General features: G+C 43.3%; 1 protein-coding gene across 7 annotated transcripts in view; it reads left to right on the plus strand.

Moving 5' to 3' along the window:
• The window catches only part of WIZ (WIZ zinc finger), a 778,954-nt gene that overhangs the window by 598,236 nt on the left and 162,057 nt on the right, over positions 1-18,661 (plus strand). For all 7 annotated transcript variants that reach the window (XM_086960680.1, XM_086960724.1, XM_086960697.1 and 4 more), the window contains one exon: positions 15,351-15,524. In XM_086960680.1, the coding sequence (XP_086816806.1) occupies positions 15,351-15,524 (174 nt within the window). The remainder of the gene's footprint in view (positions 1-15,350; positions 15,525-18,661) is intronic.

An 18,661-nucleotide genomic window follows, 5' to 3' on the forward strand; every position in this document is an offset into this window, starting at 1 on the left:
AACTCTTATATTCCTCCCGAAGTTAGTTTTAACACAACTTTAAAAAGAGTTTTTATTTATATTCAGAGTCTTAGGGAGAAATCTCCTACCCCTAACATAATTTTTGTAGGCGATTTGAATTGCAAAATCTCTAACTTAAGTATGAGCCTGTTTCGTGATAAATATAACAAAGATTCATTACAGATTCCCCCAAGCTCTCTTCCCCGAGAAGATTAAAACAAATAAGAGAGGGAAGATACTTCTCAAAGAACTGTCCGATATGGATGGGATCATAGCGAATGGAAGTCTCCCTTCTGATTCCCCGGCAAACTTTACTCACAAATCTTATCAGGGAGAATCTATATTGCATTATATGATAGTCGAGAATTCTACCTTTGCCCTATTAAAGGATCTTAGGGTTATTGAAACTGTTTTTAGTGACCATAAAATACTTTCTTCCTCTGTGAATATAAATCCTCCGAAATCTGACCTATGGTCATTTAATAGTGACCTGGTAAGTTTTGGAGTGAAATCAGGAAGATGTTATTGGAACACAAAAGCTGAACGAGATTTGGAGAGTGTTCTTGATGTCGCAATTGATGACCTTGCTATGTGGCGCGGTTCTGAAATTGTGTGCTTCCTTGATTTTATGAAGTCAGTGTTTTTGGTAGCTAAAAAACCAAATAAGAAACGGTGTTTCGCAATACCCTCTTGTCCCTTACGTCTACTCAATATAGAAATAAATAAGTCAGTAAGGGAACAATATTTGTGTAAATCGGCAGAAGGATCGCGAAGAGTAAGTTTACTAAAAAGGAGGAAAAGGTTACAAGTGAAATTACGGAAAGAAGGGGAGGATATCATTTGGATAAAACTAAGAGAGGCTGCCTTTACAGGAGAAATTAGACAGTTTTGGTCCCTCATAGGTGAGGGCTGAGGATCAAGAACAAGACCGTTTCCTATCCCTATTGAAGAACACATATGGGTGGATTATGTCACAACCCTCTATGCAAATAATGGAGTAGCAGTTCCCCGTACTGGTTTTACTGAGAGTGGTCAGCTTTTGGTCCCTTTATCTGAAAAGGATATTGAATCAGCCATTAAGGATATGCGTTCTTCTGGGGCAATGGGGCCGGATGAACTTCCAATCTCTGTTTTAAAGAAAAGCGGAGCAAAATGGAGCAAATTGTTATGCCCTGTGCTCAACATTAGTTTTTCTAGCGGAAAGATTCTTCCCTCATGGAAAGGGAGTATTTTAGTGCCCCTTTTTAAAAAGTGTGATCGATTATCTCCCCAAAATTATCGCCAAATTGCCCTTTTGGACGCAATTGGCAAGGTCTTTGCAAGATGCCTTCTGAAACGAATTAATGATTGGGTGGACCAAGCTAATATACTTCCCCTTGAACAGACGGGATTCCGAAAGAACCATGGTACCTTGGATAACCTAACTGCTCTGCAAGTAATAACTGACAAATATATCAGGGTTAGAGGAGGGGGAGTCTATGCAGCCTTTATAGATTACTCCACAGCTTTCGATAAAGTTGATCGTCCTCTGCTGTGGAAGAAACTACTTACATTTGGTATGCCAGCTAGGCTGCTAAATCTAGTTCAGGAACTCCACTCTGATACCTGGTGTAGAGTATTGTTGGGTGGAGAGAGAGGCTTATCTCAAGCAATTCCCTCAGCCAATGGTCTAAAACAGGGCTGTTTATTAGCTCCTTTATTGTTTTCCCTTTGTTTGTGACCTCCCCCAGACCCTATCCTTAAGCGAAGGAATTGCCCCCACTTTACGGGACAAACCGGTTGTATGTTTAATGTATGCGGATGATATACTCCTTTTAGACCTTACCCCGAAGGGTCTTAATAATCGTCTGCATGCATTGCATATATTTGCCGAGTGCCACCATTTGAAGATCAACATCTAAAAAAGCAAGGTAATGTGCATTACAGGGAAGAAAAAATCAAAATCTGGTTATTTTAGTTCGTTTCTAGGCAGTGAGAAACTGGAAATTGTTAAATCTTATGTTTTTTTGGGAAAAATTGTTTGTGGCAACTTGAGCGACAGGGCTCACATAGATAACAAAATTAGGAAAGCCAAGACACAGGGAAATGGACTGAGTGCTTTTTATAAAGCCACCGGCAAAAGACATTTTGTCCACTTGCTAGAGGCCTTTCGAGCAAAAATTCCAGCCTCCCTGCTCTGGCATTGAGCTCATTGATTTGGGGCAGTGGGGTTTTTTAGATACCATTGAGGGTAGACTTTTGCGACATTTAACTTCGGTCAATAATGTTTGTACAGTGGAATCCCTTAGACTTGAACTGGGCATACGAAGTAGTTTGGTTCAGGCCCTGGCAGTAGTAATACGTTGGGTCTTTTGCTTAGCCAAGGGTAAGTCGGGCTCTTTAAGATTTCTGATTAAAAAAGAATTACTGGGTCCCCTGAAAGAATGTTTTTCACTTATAAAGAATTTTAGAAGGGTGGTTACATTACTGGAGTTGGATAAATCAACCCTCTATCGTTATCTTCTCATCAGCTAAAGTCGTCATTAAAACTGGCTACTTGGGAGTTAAGTTTCAGAAGGGACAAAGATGCTATTATCACAAAGAAAGGTGTTACTGAGGTTGTCAACTCTTATTTATTTAAACATATACAACCTTATGCATCCTGGAACCTCCCTCACCGCTTACGCCGTTTTTGGTTCTTCTTGAGGCATGATCTTCTCCCGTTAAATAAATTACTGGCTAGATGGTATGGTTGTTCCGACAAATGTAATTTTTGTAGCAATAATAACTCAATTCAGGATATTGGAGATACGCAAGCAACCCTGCTTGTAGCTTCCACAGACTTGCGTTGTGAAAATGGTGAGATTGGAAGTCCACCAGTTGATTGTCCTGGTACTCCGCCGTGACGGAGATCTGTTGGTCCAGGCAATACTGCCAGAAGTTAGCCCCCAGGTCAGAGAGGGCTTTCGACCTTGTGCAACCCGGGACCGCCGAAATGGTGTCCATCCAGGGGAGGAGACAGGACCGGATCGCGAACGAGCCCGATAAGAGCTCCAGGCAGTTGATATGTAACCGTTGTTCTAGTGGCAACCACACACCTCCTGTGGTGAACTCTCCACATCTGGCCCCACCCTGATCTGCGGGCGTCTAATTCAATAACTATAACTGGCCCGGAACCGAAAAGAGCTCTCCAGTTCCAAGCCTCCATATTGGTGAGCCATCACTGTAGTTTGTCCCTGGCTTCCACAGTGAGGGGCATCTTTTGCAAGGTATGAGGCGCTTCTGCGTAGGTGCAATGCTTTGAGGTATTGGAGGGCACAGTAGTGCAGTGGTCCCCGAAAAATGGCCTGGATCGAGGCAGAGAGGAGACCGACTATGCGAGCCAGCTACCTGAGGGGGAGATCTGTTTGAGTGAAAACTCTCAGAATCTTGTGATGGATCTTTATCTTCTGGGACATGAGGCTGAGAGCAGACTCTACGGTGTTGATCAAGAAATCCCAAAAACCAATCTTCTGGGCAGGAACCAGGAAGGATTTGGTCTCGTTGACCACAAACCCCAAGCTCTGAAGGAGGTAGACCGCGGTCTGAAGTCTGCACGAGAGTATTCTGGGGCATTGGGTCATCAGTAGGATGTCGTCCAGATGCACGATGAGCCTCATTCTTGACGCCCGTAGGAGGAACTGCACCAAGAAAGAGGACTTCTTCGATGAATCCTCACTCGTTATTGCAAGGTTGAGTGAACGAGGATACCCAATGCGCCTGCTAAAAAAGGCACGTAAACGTGCATGGCATAATCACTGGGAACATCTGTTAAATGTACAAGAAAAGGGACCTAATGAGGAAAGAGTGTGTTACTACCTTTAACACGAAAAGCAATGTGATAAAAAAAGTGATACATTGGCATCTGGTAAAAGAAGCAGTAGGGGGACTACCGTCCCATTACATGCATTTCGGACGGGTAGAAATATTAGGGATCACCTGATAAAATCCCTATTACCGACATTGGCTACAGTTACCCAAACAACACTATGGGGCCTCCCCCCAGTGATATGCCATAAAAAATGTGGCTTGTGCAAAGCTTGCTCCCTAACTATGGAATGCACTACATTCGCCTATAACAATCAGGCGTACACGTTGAAAGAACACAGTAATTGCAATACCACAGGAGTGATTTATGCCATCTTGTGCCCCTGTGGTTTCATGTAGGTTGGCCAGACTATCCAAAAAGCTAAATGCCGCATTCTTCAGCATACCAGCCGCATACGCTGCAAAACTGTAGGAGCTCCCCTAGTGGAGCATTTCACCACTTTTGAACATGAACCAAATAGTATAAAGTGGTGGATCATTGAAAAAGTGAGAGCCAACCCAAGAGGTGGAGATTTAAATAGCACCCTTAGTAGAAGGGAATGTAAATGGATACATCTCCTTGACACGGTCAATAGGGGTCTGAATGAATTAGAAGAAATCAAGACAGGTGGCACTCTTATGAATTCTGGACTGGTTGGGATAGAGTATCGGCCTGCACTAGATAACAAAATTTGTTTGAAATGTTTTTTGGAATATGAAATGTTTAAAGTATGTAGTGGTGTTGTCTGTTAGTAATATGTGGAATGTATATATGTACATAATTGTTTTTAATTGAGAGTTGGATTCCACCTCATATCGCATGGATTCGGCACTCACTGATAAGAGATGTTAATCAATTTTGATGCTTCTTGATTGTCACAGTGGGCTGTCGTAATTCTAGAAAAGCGATGGCTTCTTGTCTGATCTGATATGATGATGTTTGAATTAAGGGAACATTTGGTGTTACTCTGATGTTTCAATGACTGATGTTTGTTGCGAGTCTAACGCCAATATTTAATGACTGATGGCACTACGATTCACTTATACTTTATACAAATACTGTCCTGCGATAAGAAATACTTGGACCATGATTAATATAGATATACTCTATGTTCCGATTAACATAACTATGGATACAGCTATATTGATACCAATCTAAGATGGCCGCCAATATAAGGACCATTTAGATAGACTACTAAAAATGGATCTATTCCTATCTGGTAAATGTTTTTTGATCTGTTCAACACGCCTGACAGTGACATATTGTGTGAGTAAGATAACCCTATTACGACTGTAGCATTGTCTGATTCACCGTCACTGACCCAAGCCAAGATGGCCGACGCCGATTCCCCGATAACAGCTTCTATAATTGCACAAAGTTTTTATTTTATTTTTGAACTATAATATAACGGATGAACGAGGATTATATGTGAATTCTGTGAGGGACTTGAAGTTTCGATAATCTGGGTGAAATAGACCCGATAGGACATTTGTCTAGTCCTTCCTCGATATCGATGTCTCGAACGGCGTTTTTAGTAGCTGGCGGTCCACATTAGCCTGCTGCTTCCGGTACTGGTATGGACTATCCACAGGCAGACTCAAACGGTGAGCGTTATGTGGAGTAGAATCTCAATTCGATTGGGCTCCATTTAGAATGTCAGCTTTTTCTGAACACCCCCTTTGTGTTTATTTTCTAGCTGCTTGAGTGTTTTTGGAATTTGGAACATATAATGTTTACCAGTATGGGGCCTTTAAGATAGAAGAGGACACTTTTCCAAAGTGGTTGGACTAACTAACAGGTAACCATCCCATTAGTGCTTCTCCAGTTAAACCTTAGTTCACTGATTTATGGTAATGGGGACATGTCGGCCCTAATTTATATTTTTTACCAATGCTTTTTCAGATAAACACCCCTTAACAACTGGACACTGATGTTCGTACTCCTTGAGGAGATTATAAGGTACTTATAATTGGTCCTTTTCCGGTTAAATTCAGCATCTAGTAGATTCTTAGATTGGATTTTGATAAGATCCCACTGTTCATTTTTTTTATAGGATTGCAAATCATCCGTTTTAGTTTGGAATTATCACCACTTTACTCAGTTCAGGGTAAGCAATTTAGATATAAAATGGGCATCTTCTCCTAGACATTCATGTCTGGCAACAGTCTAAATACTTATTAATCTTCTTTGTAGGGTCATCTATAATCCCTCGGTTGCCCCATTTTTACTGTCCTGATGAAGACTCTCATGGCCCAGGCATAAATGACCGTATGGCCCTAAGACGAGACCCGGTTGTTTCTATATTGATGTGCAAATATTTATGATATATTTATCTTGGAAACAGATGAGAAATTTCATTTAAATAACTTGGCGGTCAGGTTACGCAGGACGGATGAATGTGGATCCGTTACTGTGTTAATCAATTTGAATATTTTATGTCACCACCTTTTGAATTCTTTTCTCTCATCACTATACACATCCTTTTGCACCTCTTTGCTATTTTGCACGCTCCGTTTGGGGCAACCCCTATGATCTGTAATGTTTTGCAGCTATGAATTATGGTATTTGTTTGACCAAGAGACAATGGATAAAAAATATTGCTCTTGTTGATACTGTTGCTTGTTTTATGCCCTTATCTTTTTCATGAATATATGCATATATTGGACAGAGCTAATTAATGTGTACATGCTCCTACATTTGCTTAGTTAATGACTGTTCACTGATTAATTCAGTTCTTAAATCATAGAGGTCTTGGACCACTGTTTTCCAATATCGGCGTTCTATGACCGACCGGAGGGCCTTGGTGAATCACCAAGGCGCTGAGGAGAGGCCGAACGGGAGAATGGTGATCTTGTACGTTCTGTTCCTCCAGAAAAACTGTAGAAACCTCTGATGCGGAGGGAAAATTGGAATCGCAAGGTAGGCGTCCTTGAGGTCCAGGCGTGCCATCTAGTCATGAGGACGGAGGATGTCAAGGAGGTGAATCCCCTCCATCTTGAAGTGGCGGTAGATCATCCACTTGATAACTGGCTGCAGACCCCCTTCCGTCTTGTCTACCAGGAAGAGGTTGCTGATAACCTCTGGGTTGGGGCAGAGTTTCTGCGATCGCCCTGTTGTCCTTGTCGACTAAGGCGGCATCTGTCGATGAGAAGCAGAGAAGGCGCGGAGGCACAGGTTGTGATGTCTCCCTGTAAAAGTATGTGAAACCCTTGTACGGTCTGTAGGACCCAGGCGTCCCCCGTGATGAAAGTCCAAGCCTGGAAAAAATGCGCCAGACGGCCCCCCAGTTGAAGAGAAAGAACACTCCCCGGAAGAGTTGTAGGCGCCACCGCGGCCTCTCTGCTTGCCATATCTTTCTCTGGTTGGGTAGTAATTCCCAGACCTGCCATGGTCTTGATGATGCCCTTGGTTGGAACCTTGTCCCCTGTGTTGGTTAAGGCGGCCGGACGAGCGGCCCCTTCCTCGCCCGGCCCCACGGAAAAACAGAGGGTGAAACGCTGAGCCTTGTCCAGGGACGCGATGGTGTTAACAAACCGCCCTAGCTCCTTAATAAAGGCCGCCCTGAGCGACCGGGCCCGCCTCTGATTCGGCCAAATCTCCCAGCTTGGGGTCTACCTTGATGAGCAGGGACCTGGGCCGCTCAGTTGACAGGGCGCAGTTGGCATATCTTGAGGACTTCGCCTCCTCCACCATATTGAAGATCTTTGTAAGTGGTCCCAAAGTGTCTAGGAGCTTATCTTTGCAAGCTCGCCAGGACCTGTTCCCCTTTTTTGGGTCTTTCACAAATTTCTGCAGGAGCGTGGCCATGCAGGGGTTGATATCAGGAGTAGAGTCCACTTTGCCCTCCAAAGATGGCTGGAGGCAGTTGCGGGCATTGGGCTCTAGCGGCCGGCGGATCCGGCTCGTGACATATTGGGCAACTTTGTCCGAGGTGGCCTAGTCTGAAGACCTTGGGTGGAGAATGTCGTCTGGGTTGAGCATATCTGCACAAAGAGTCTGGCCATTTGCAGTGGGTATGGGGGGCGCCATGGGTGAGATGGGCTGGCATCATTGTTAGCATCCCCTGTGTCGGTGAGGTGCACTGGTGAGGCAGTATTGGCCAGAAACTCCTGCTTTAGGCGGTCAAACGCGTCTGTGTCTACGTCCGTGTCTCGGGTGCGGTAGGCCAGTGGAGGTTGGTGGTCAGTGTGAGGTTCACTTGGGATGGTGGCCGGGGTGGTATGTGCGGCCTTAGCCAGCTTCTCGCAGGCTTGTGTGATTTGGCGGGACAGGTGATCTTCAAGCGGGCCCATGGCTTAGGCGACTGACTTGTGAATGGATGCGTCTACCGCAGCGTAGAAATCGTCGTCCCACTGCAGCGCAGCGAGGGGCCTCTCCTCCCACTGGTCGTCCTGGTAGGTATCCATAACGCTGGAGGGAATTAGGCTTGTACCAGGTAAGTGGGTCATTTAGGTGATGGGAAGGGTCAAGTTATAGGGAGGCTGGATGTCAGCCTCTTCTTAGGGCAAACAAGGCTCCCGTTTACCTGGGAGCAGCTCTGATACTAGTAATTAGTGGGCAGCCTACCTAATCAGGGTCCCAGCAGGTCAAATAGGGCCTGCAGTACTGACATGCGTGCGATCGTTAAAAGAAAAGCCTATTTTACAGAATCTCTGTGCAAAACACAGAAAACGCCTGCCTTATGGCAGTAATACCGACCTGTGCTGAGCGGGCGCATGCAGGGTGTTAAAATAACCCTGCCTAATGGCAGCACTGACAGACCCTGACGGGCGTAGAGAGGCAGACGACCAAGCTCCCCGCAGCGCTGCAGCTTGGATTGAGGAATGCTCTGAATCCTGAGCACCTGTGTCGCGGTTTGAGGGCATGCACAGGTGCCCTCTAGCCGTCGAAGGAGTGGACCGCGAGCCAGGCACCGGAATACAAGGCAGTGAGGGAGCTCAGGCGCTCCCACGGCCGGAGTCTGGTCAACCCGAGTAGCAGGTGATTCGAGAGGTTCCCTGAGAGAAAAAATGCCAGAGAACCACGACCAAGCACAATTGGATGCCCAAGCCAGGCCAGACGCGCATCGACGGTGAAAAACTCGCTATCCGCGCTCGGCTGCGACAGAACGTAAAGTCTGCACCAGCAACAATGAGTATGAATGTGAACTAATGAACTTTATAGAATTGACAAGAGAAGGCAAATAAAGCACACTTATCTGACTGCGAGCAGCGAAGAAAGAGTGTGGGAATGGAGAGTAACAGAGGACTATGAAGTGACTGGAGCCCCATGATTGGTGGAGACACTTGGACACTCTTTACATGGATACTTAGTTAAAATTTGTGTTATTCCCAATGTTCCATGGGAATGGTAGTTTTTTACTTATCACTTACTTATCACTTACTTATCACTTTAAATTGCTGCTATTCAATACAGTAAAGAAAGAATAGCCTAATCCTTGCCTCCGGTCCTGACATAGGATTAATCGTATTATTACAAACCCATATTTTTTTTGCAATCCTTGTCAAAGCACAGTTGAAGTAGTCTAAGGATCCAATGGTTTAAAATCCTTTGTCCAGCCACTGCAATCATTGTATTTGAAAGGACTCTGAAATTGATTTTGTGCTTGCATTGGTCTTCCTTGCAATTATGAGTATTTTTTAAATCATTTTATGAAAACAGAAAAGTGTTGGTTGAGTTGATAATATGGATACATGTTTTTATGTGGGACTCTTAGGAGTTCCAATTCCTAATAAATAAATTGAATTGAAAAGTACACATTTTTCAAAAAGACAAGTAATTGCGCAAGCACATTTCTTTTGTAATTCAGAACAAAGATTTCAATGGGAGCAAAACAAATCAGGGCACTTTGCTTGGTGATGTGCAAATGACAAATATTTGCAGAAATTCTATTTCCAAGCATTGTTGGTACACTGTATAGTTTTATCAGTAAAATCGCATGTCAGTGGGACGCTTTGTGGCCATTTCAATGGAAAATCTGATTGCAAATGTGTGGGCTACCACTTCATGCTTTAGTTTTGTATTCATTAAAATTGGTAGGTTTTTAAACATATGAGAAACATTCCTGTCCCGTCCCTATGACAATGCTGTTAAGGAACTAAGAGGCAAGTCAGGGGTCATGTGTATCCTATATGTGGCAAGATTTGTATTCTATACTGTGCAAACGTTTAGTCTACTAAATCAAACAAGTTTTTTGTACAGCCAAAAGTTTTTCCTACAGCAGACATGCTGAACTCGCATATTTAAAGGTGCTCTCATATGTGATAATGAAGAAAATGGCGGCTCAGTGAATTAAAGTATTTGCCCAGGATCACATAATTTGATACGTTTATGGTTCTAGAGCACTACAATAAGGTAGAGTAGATTTAAGTCGCTAGATCTACAAGTCGTGGAACATTTTAATTATTTTTTTAGGCCTGTCTCTTTGCCACCACCTGTCCCACCCAGAGAAAGTAATTTTTTCATCCGTCACCTGCAATATCGTGTGATGTGTAGCACTGTGAATTTGGCGTTGGTAGGTAGTAACCATGCCCGGATCCTGCCCAAACCGGCCAGTATTGCTGTCCAGAAAATGGTGAGGCACTTGCAGTTTCAGACGCTGTGGAGGAAGTCTCACTGATAGACTGTGCATTGCAAGCCCATTCGCCATAGCTTGGACAAGTAAAGTAGGCTATGTATAGATATTTCAATTGTGTGAGGCAAAATTGGGCGGCTATAGCTGCATCCGGGGATGTAGGGGGGCTTTTGCCAGTTGCCATCCGCTTGAGGACCCTCGTCCATGAGGCTGTCTGGAAAGGCATCTGGAGAGTGTATAACCAATAATTTATATATTGTGGACAGTTTGTCGGATTGGGGTTTGAGTTCCTAGATCTCGTTAAGTGGCTGAACTTCAGGAATCCTGTATGTTTGAAGTGTAGTGCATGTCTGATTTGCAAGTCGGGATAGAACTGAGATTTCTGCACCTTTTGCTCCATTTGTAGACTTAATAGTCGTACCCACCAGTGAAGGGATTCCGTTGAGGTCCTACTCTAAATCATTGCAGAGCTGGCGTCCAGTCCATAGCAGGGTCCACCCGTAAGTCGCTTGTTCCAGCTATGGTGGTTACCCGGGTCGGGGGTGCGTCATGGTGGCCGAGCCTCCATAGAGGTAATGCAAGATGGGGATCCCATGCCAGTCCTATCTTTCTTAAGACGTAGGCTGGGTGGTCCCTGTGCCACCATTTGTTGAGTACTATCAGGTTTGCAGTCTTGTAATAGGAAAGGATATCTGATGTACCAAGGTCCCCTTCAAAGGTAGGCTTGTGGCACTTAAACAGTGCAATTCTGTGCTGCTGGCAGTTCTAGAGGATGCATCGCTGTGTTTCGTTAAGGCGTATAAAGAGAAACGTATGGGTGTGGAATATGGGTAGTTTTGTAACTGGTGTGGTAATCTAGGGGAGCGTGACATTCTTGTAGATGGTAGACATGCCCACAAGCGAAAGTGGGAGTGTAGACCAAAAGTCAAAATCAGCATGCAGTCTGACAATGCATGGTTGTAGGTTCTCTTCCCATGCCCAGCTGTTTAATGATATACACCCTAGATGAAGCAGACTGTGTGCACTCTGAGGACTGGTGCCCAAGACTACAATTTTCTGGCTCCTAATTTGGTATAGAGTGAATTTGGTAATTTTGATGCGTAAACTGGCAGATTTGCCCAAGATCTGCCTGATCCAAATGTGCATGTGGGCCGGACATGGATGGGTCACAGGAAGATTAGTGCATCATCAGCGTACACGACCATCTCGTCTAATGATCCCGGACACCACTGTAAGTCCCGCAGTGCATCGGCCTGTATCCACTTAGCAAAAGGTTCAAATGCCAGCACTGAGTAGTGGGGAGAGCGGACACCCTTGTTGCATGCCCAGGCGTATGGGGAATGCCTGAGAGAGGGAGCCTCCAACAGGGACTCTGGCCAGGAGGTCGTTATAGAGGAGGTTGACCGAGCTGATGAATTTTGGTCTAAAGTCAATTTTGTGGGAGAAGAGCAAGAAGAGAGTATCATTCCACACAGTCGAACTCCTTTCTAAAATCAACTAGGAGTAGCGCCTTCTCACTAAGTATCCAGGCGGCCCTGGCACTTTGTACCCCTCGAAGTCCTCATGTAGCTCAACCAGACATGAAGCCTGATTTGGTCTGAGTTGACCAGCAAACCCACGACCTTTGGTGAGAAACTTTGCACAATAAGGAGTTGGGTCGATAGGAAGATCAATGTGTCGAGTGCTGCCTCAGTTTGGGGGATCACCACAAAGTCTGCAGGCGTATGGCAGTGGGGGGCGGGACCGGCAGGTGGCCTTCTTTAAGCGTCTCTTGAAACGTCTTATCACTCAGCTGGGTCCACTAAATCTATAGAAATTCTGCAGGGAACCCGTATGGACCTAGGGGTTCCTCGCCTGGATTTCAGCCAGGGATTCCCCATGTGCACACCAAGTTAGCCTCTCCTCAAGAAATTTCTCTCCAGGTGTTAGGCATGTGGTTTCAGATTGTGGATAAAGGACATCATATCCGAGTCAGAGGCCCCTTTCATGTTAGAGTAGACCTTAGTATAATGCGAGCCCTTTTGTTATCTGGGGTGCATCGATGTCCGTCCACCCCACCCCCGTCCATTACCCACCAGCCTGCAGGCAATTGGTATGTCATCACAGGTGAGTAAAGGCAGTTGAGGGTTTTGCTAGATTTGTTCCTCCAGTGCCTCAACTCGTCTGATAAGAGGTTGAGTATGTGATGTTTCACAGGAGGTACTCCTCCAGAGCCTCTGCGTATCTCCATTCTAGTTCCAGCAGATGAGCTTCCCAATCGCCTTTTTGTTGCGTAACTTAGTCCTGGTTTGGTTACTTATGATGACCCCTCTGTGTGGCCTTGAATGCCTAGTGAATGGTGACCCTGTAAGTTAACGGTACCTTCATTGTGTTATATTTCAAGCTATTTCTCCCCGAAAATGCTTCCTTCCACCATGGGACTTTGAATAACCACAAATGGAATCTTCACCCCACTTCAGTCTGCCATGGGCCCACCGCACTGTAAGCTCAACTGGGGAGTGGTCAGAGAGGCCCCTGGCAAGTATTTTCCTGTCTAGCAGCTGTGGGACTTCCGAAAAAGGAGGATAAAGTAACTCAGAGGGGAGAACACTCAAAAGCTCCTGAGCAGTAAGTGTAGCCCTGTATGCCATGATGGCAGAAATTCCATGCGTCTGTCAATGCCATAATGTAGGAAAGTTCCCCTTTTTGCATGGTTACCTCCTAACGTTTTGCCAGATACCCAATGCCAACTGACTGAGTGTGTGCTAGGATCCTGCTAACCAGGCCCCAGCACCAGTGTTCTTTCCCAAAACTGTACCTTGTACGCAAAATTGGCATAACTCTGGGCCACATGTAAGTCCCTTGAAAAAGGTACCCCGGGTACCAAGTGCCTTGTGACCAGAGAGCTTCTGGGCGCTACAGTATGTATTGTGCCATCCTCCGAGACCCTCACCATAACACCCTCACCCTCTGATGGCAGGCTGCGTGTTTTGTTGCAGACCAATCTGAAGAGTTGACATGGCACAGTCTGTGTGTGCCATGCCCACCAAAACTGCCTGTGGCATGGGTAATTCACCCCTCTAGCAGGCCTTACAGCCCTAAAGGCTGGGTGTACCATAACCAGGTGAGGGCATAGCTGCATGAGCAATATACTATTTTAGTGTCTGTGCCATTCACAGACACTAAGTGCAGTGAAGCCATTTTGAGCATATGGGCTGGGAGTTTGTCACCACAAACTCCACAGCTTTATGATGGCTTTACTGAAGTCTGGGAAGTTTGGTATCAAACTTCCCAGCACATTAAACCCACACTGATACCAGTGAGTGTGGGATTTAATGAAAAATGCACTCAAAGGCCATCTTAGAGATGCCCCCTGAAAAACAACCAACCCTCGTGTGGTTCCTGACTGGCTCCCAGTCATGTGGCACCACCGAACAGGTTTCTAGACCCTTGGGTGGAGAGCCTCCTCACTCTGAATCTAGAAACAAAGCACATGGTGGGCATAGGTAACATGCCTCCTCCCCCAGAAGGATTCAAGTGTGACTGATCACTTGACCATACCTGCACAGCATTTTGCAAGAGTCTAGTCTTGAAATTTGTGAACAAAACTTTGTTTTTTTGCATCTTTCATAGATATAATAATGCCCTGAAGAGATCCCAGGCACCCAGTCCTGGAATCGAAACACGTCAGCATTTCACAAGGAGGACTTGTTTTGTTATTCAAAGCACCACACCAGCAGTTGCTGGGTTTAATAGGCGTCATTTATTGACCAAACTCCTTTTTGTTTTGAATTCATTTAAGTATACTTCATTTGAATGTCCAATTTTAAGATATACAGTTATATCATGCACAGTTTTGTCTAATTGTTTTGTGTTCTTTGTAGGATGCTAGCATTCATGTCTTTGCATTATTTTTGTTTGGAAGTCATAATGAACAATATTGTGAATATATGGATGTATAGTGCTTTACTTGGTTAAAAAAATTGTTTTTGAAAAATGTTAAATATATATAAATTGGTACTAATAAATACCTGGTCAAACTTGACAAACGCTTTTTTGACTTTCCGAATTTTGTGTAAAAATACTGGTGGGTAGGCAATTTTATTGTTGTTTTCAATTGAATAGGATCCAGCTTACCCACTTGTCTTTATGGGTCTAACCCCTTAGGTTTCCAAAGTTTTGTAATGTCGGCACAGTGTTTGACTGGGTGCTTTGGGTTGGTGATTTCGGCAACAGTGGCGTACACACTCTAATTTACCAAGCCTATTTTACGTGTTTGTTAGTAGGGATTGCAACCTTGAGTAGTAACATGGCCACAGCTGACGTTAAGATTTTTATCAGTAACTCAATTTGTGGTATTATTTGTATAATGTAATGTTTATAGCAAATACCGATTATCACAGTTCCATTTCGCTTCTTATGTTAAGATCGCATCTTCTGTGTTCTGTTACCCACAACGAAAACTGGTGCTAATGCTGTACAAATAAATGAGCAAACCAGTTTGGTAATGTTAGGCATATTGGTCCCTATATTATCTGTGCAATCTATTGGTGTTGCCGAGCATTAATGTTGCATCATACAGCGGCGTCCCCGGATTTACCACATTGCTGTAAAAGAAAACCAGATTCTTTAGGATTGGAACGAACAAGGAAAGCTTCCAACCGGGTGAAAATAGTTGCTTTTATTTGCTGTCAGGATCTGTAGTGTGATTGTTTTGCATTATTCTCACCATATGTGTTTGTAGGTGATGGAGACTGTCAATTGGGTAATCGCAGTAAATGAGAGAGGGTTTGTTCATCTTAGGTTTTGTAGTTGAAATGAGCCTTTCAGTAGTGAATAGTGGTCTAGTCCCAGTTTAAGATGTTACGGAAAGTGATAAATTTGTGTTCTGTTAAACAGCAAAGGGAGTAGTTGATAATTGGACTATGCACTTTCTGTATGTTTCTTGATTCTGAGTTTATCTTCTATTAGTTGTGGGTGCCGAAGAAGAGGAAATGGTAGCCATGGATTTGGACACTCCACCTAGCCAGAAGAAAATGTCCCCTCTTGGGCAGCAGCCTCCTTTGGAACAGAATCCAAGCAGAACGGGAGGTAGAATGTCTCCAGATCCCCTTGGCAGCAAGCAAGATTTACAGGACTCCAAATGTAAGTTACTGTGCTGAGTTGGGACTGTGTGCATATATATGTATGTGAGTGTATGTGTATATATATATATATATATATATATATATATATATGTGTATGTGTATATATATGTGTATATGTATGTGTGTGTGTGTGTGTATGTATATGTATGTATATACATGTGTGTATATATATATGTGTGTGTATATATGTGTGTGTTTATATGTGTGTGTATATGTATATATATATATATATATATGTGTGTGTGTGTATATATATATGTGTGTATGTGTATATATATATATATGTGTGTATATATGTGTGTGTATATATGTGTGTATATATATATATAAATGTGTGTATATGTGTGTGTGTGTGTGTGTGTGTGTGTATATGTATATATATATATATATATATATATATATATATATATATATATATATATATATATATATATATATGAGGTACGTGGCGCTCCTTAGACAACTCACAGCATTCAGCCGATCTGAAGACACAGGAACCAGCAAGACCCGTAGTTTGGTGCAAATATTTTTATTTTAGTATTTTAGCCCGCACCAGTCCGCCATGACGCGTTTCGGCTAGAGATAGCCTTGATCACATGACAACGTCACGAGGGCTGATCACCCTTTTAAAGTGCAATGTGCCATCACATGGGTTAGAAACAGAAAAAATACTATCAATGTTTCTAAACTTTCCACAACTAATAATTGCGGCATGAATGCCTATATATTATATATGTTACACAATAAAAAACAGCATAATCTCGCGTTATTATTGGATACACTGTAAAACTCTGCACATTATTAGAGTACAAAAAATACATGTCTAAATACAATTACACCCTCAGGCACAGGTAATATAAACTTTTAAAATATGATATAAAAGTTAAAAAGCTCATAAATAGTTATATACATATAAAATATAACTAAAATATTATTAATTCATATATCTACACATTTGATCCTTGTATACAGTATCACGGATCAAACCTAAAGTGCAATGATGCCCCAGTGGGCAAGTCCCATAGCCTGAGATATATACTCGGTATTGTGCAAAAATGGCTTAATGTGCAACATAGGTGATGGCATAAAAAGTGCTACCAAGTGCATGATAATCAATTAAAAATCAACATTGAAAAATTGTATCAGTAGGTCATGGAGGGAAAAAGGGAATAAAGTGTATCAGTGCAGAATGGAAAATCCACAGTTTCTAATAAGAATGCAATAACTAGAGATGCAGTTACTTTTCTTAAACAACTCAACTAACATTATCATAGATGGCACATTTAACAGGTCTTGCATATAAAAGAACAGAATCATAGATAGGTGTGGCAATCCTCCCCTGTGTTGAGACCAGACGGTACCTTAGAATCTAAAAGGATTATATAGCGAGTCTCCAGTTTTCTTAAAAGTGACTCTCTATCACCGCCTCTCCTTTGGGGAGGAACACAGTCTATCGCAAAATATTTCAGTAAAGACGCATCCTTTCCATGGTTACTCTCGAAGTGCCTGGCTACTGGGTAAGCCTGATCTGCGTGAGTAATCGCTCGCAGATGTTGAAGTATGCGCTTATGTACTTGTGGCCTAGTACTGCCAACATATCTTAAGCCGCATGGGCACTCCAAGACATATACAACATATTCTGACTTGCAATTTAGTTGTTGTTGGATTTTTATTGGAAAGGGTGAGAGAGGAGTGGATACCTCAGTCTTACTGATGCCATGCTTACAAGCTTTGCAGCTTGAGCATCTTTTAAAGCCTTTACTGTCACTTAGCCATGTGCCAGAAACCACTTCAGGACTGCTTGATACTAGACTATCTTTCATGGAGTGGGCTTTGCGATAGGTGATGCTAGGATTTCTGCTGATAAGTGGTCCTATTACAGGATCACAGGAGACTAAAGACCAGTTATCCTTGATTATTTTATGGATACATTTATGTTGTTTATTGTAAGCCATAATCAGTCTAGTCTCACTGTTGGTGTTGTCAGTTGCAGAATCAGTTTGCGCCTTTCCTGAGCCCAGGAGTGCAATTCTATCCATCCTATTAGCTCTAATAGTGGCTTTATCTATCATATCTGTTTTATAGCCCCGCTCAACAAATCTGGCCTTACATGCTAATTGTGCCAGTCGGCATTCATCCTCACTGCTACATATTCGTCTGATACGCAGCATCTCCCCATAAGGGATGCTACGTATCAGGTGTGCTGGGTGATGACTTCCAGCATGCAGCAATGTGTTTCCTGCCGTTGGTTTGCGAAATAGTCTAGTATGCAATTTTTTGTCACAAACATATAGTTCCACATCTAGGAAAACAATGGATTCTTTGCTCACAGTATTAGTGAATTGTATGTTCAGGTTGTTGTTATTCAATTCCTCTATAAACAAAGTTACCTCTGACTCAGATCCATCCCATATGAAGACCAGGTCATCTATGTACCTTAACCAAAGTTTAACTTTGGTGTTCATGACGGTGGCATACTGCTTCCTCAGGACCTGCTCCTCCCAGTACCCCATGTGAAGGCAGGCGTAACTGGGAGAGAAGCAGGCCCCCATTGCCACTCCCCTGGTCTGGATAAACAGCTGATTAGCAAAAAGAAAGATGTTGTTCTCAAGACATATATTGATCATATCTAGCAACATATTAGAGTGATCATGAAAACCCTGATTACGTTTTTCCAAGAAATGCTGCACAGCCCTCAAACCATCAATGTGAAATATGCTGGTATACAGCGAGGTTACATCCATTGATACAAGGATATAATTGGGGCTCCAAATAAAGTCTTGAATCTTACTCAACAAGTCACTGGTATCAAGAAGAAAAGACGGTAGGCCCTTCACATGTTCCTGGAGGAAGAAGTCAATATACCTGCTCATATTTTCCAGTAAACTGTTGCAAGCAGATATTATGGGCCTACCAGGGGGTTTGTGTATACTTTTGTGTACCTTAGGGATGAAATATATCACCGGGGTCACCGGATGGTCTTTTTTCAGGAACTTATATTCATCCATTGTGATGAGGCCCTTGCTTCTCCAAGCGGATAATTTGAGGTAAATATCGTTCCTCGAATTAGATGCCTCTTGCATGGAGATACGACGATAACACTCCTTGTCGTTGAGTTGTTTGTGGGCTTCCTCT

This window comes from Lissotriton vulgaris, chromosome 1_1 (genome assembly GCF_964263255.1).
Source record: "Lissotriton vulgaris chromosome 1_1, aLisVul1.2, whole genome shotgun sequence".
NCBI classification, from domain to species: domain Eukaryota; kingdom Metazoa; phylum Chordata; class Amphibia; order Caudata; family Salamandridae; genus Lissotriton; species Lissotriton vulgaris.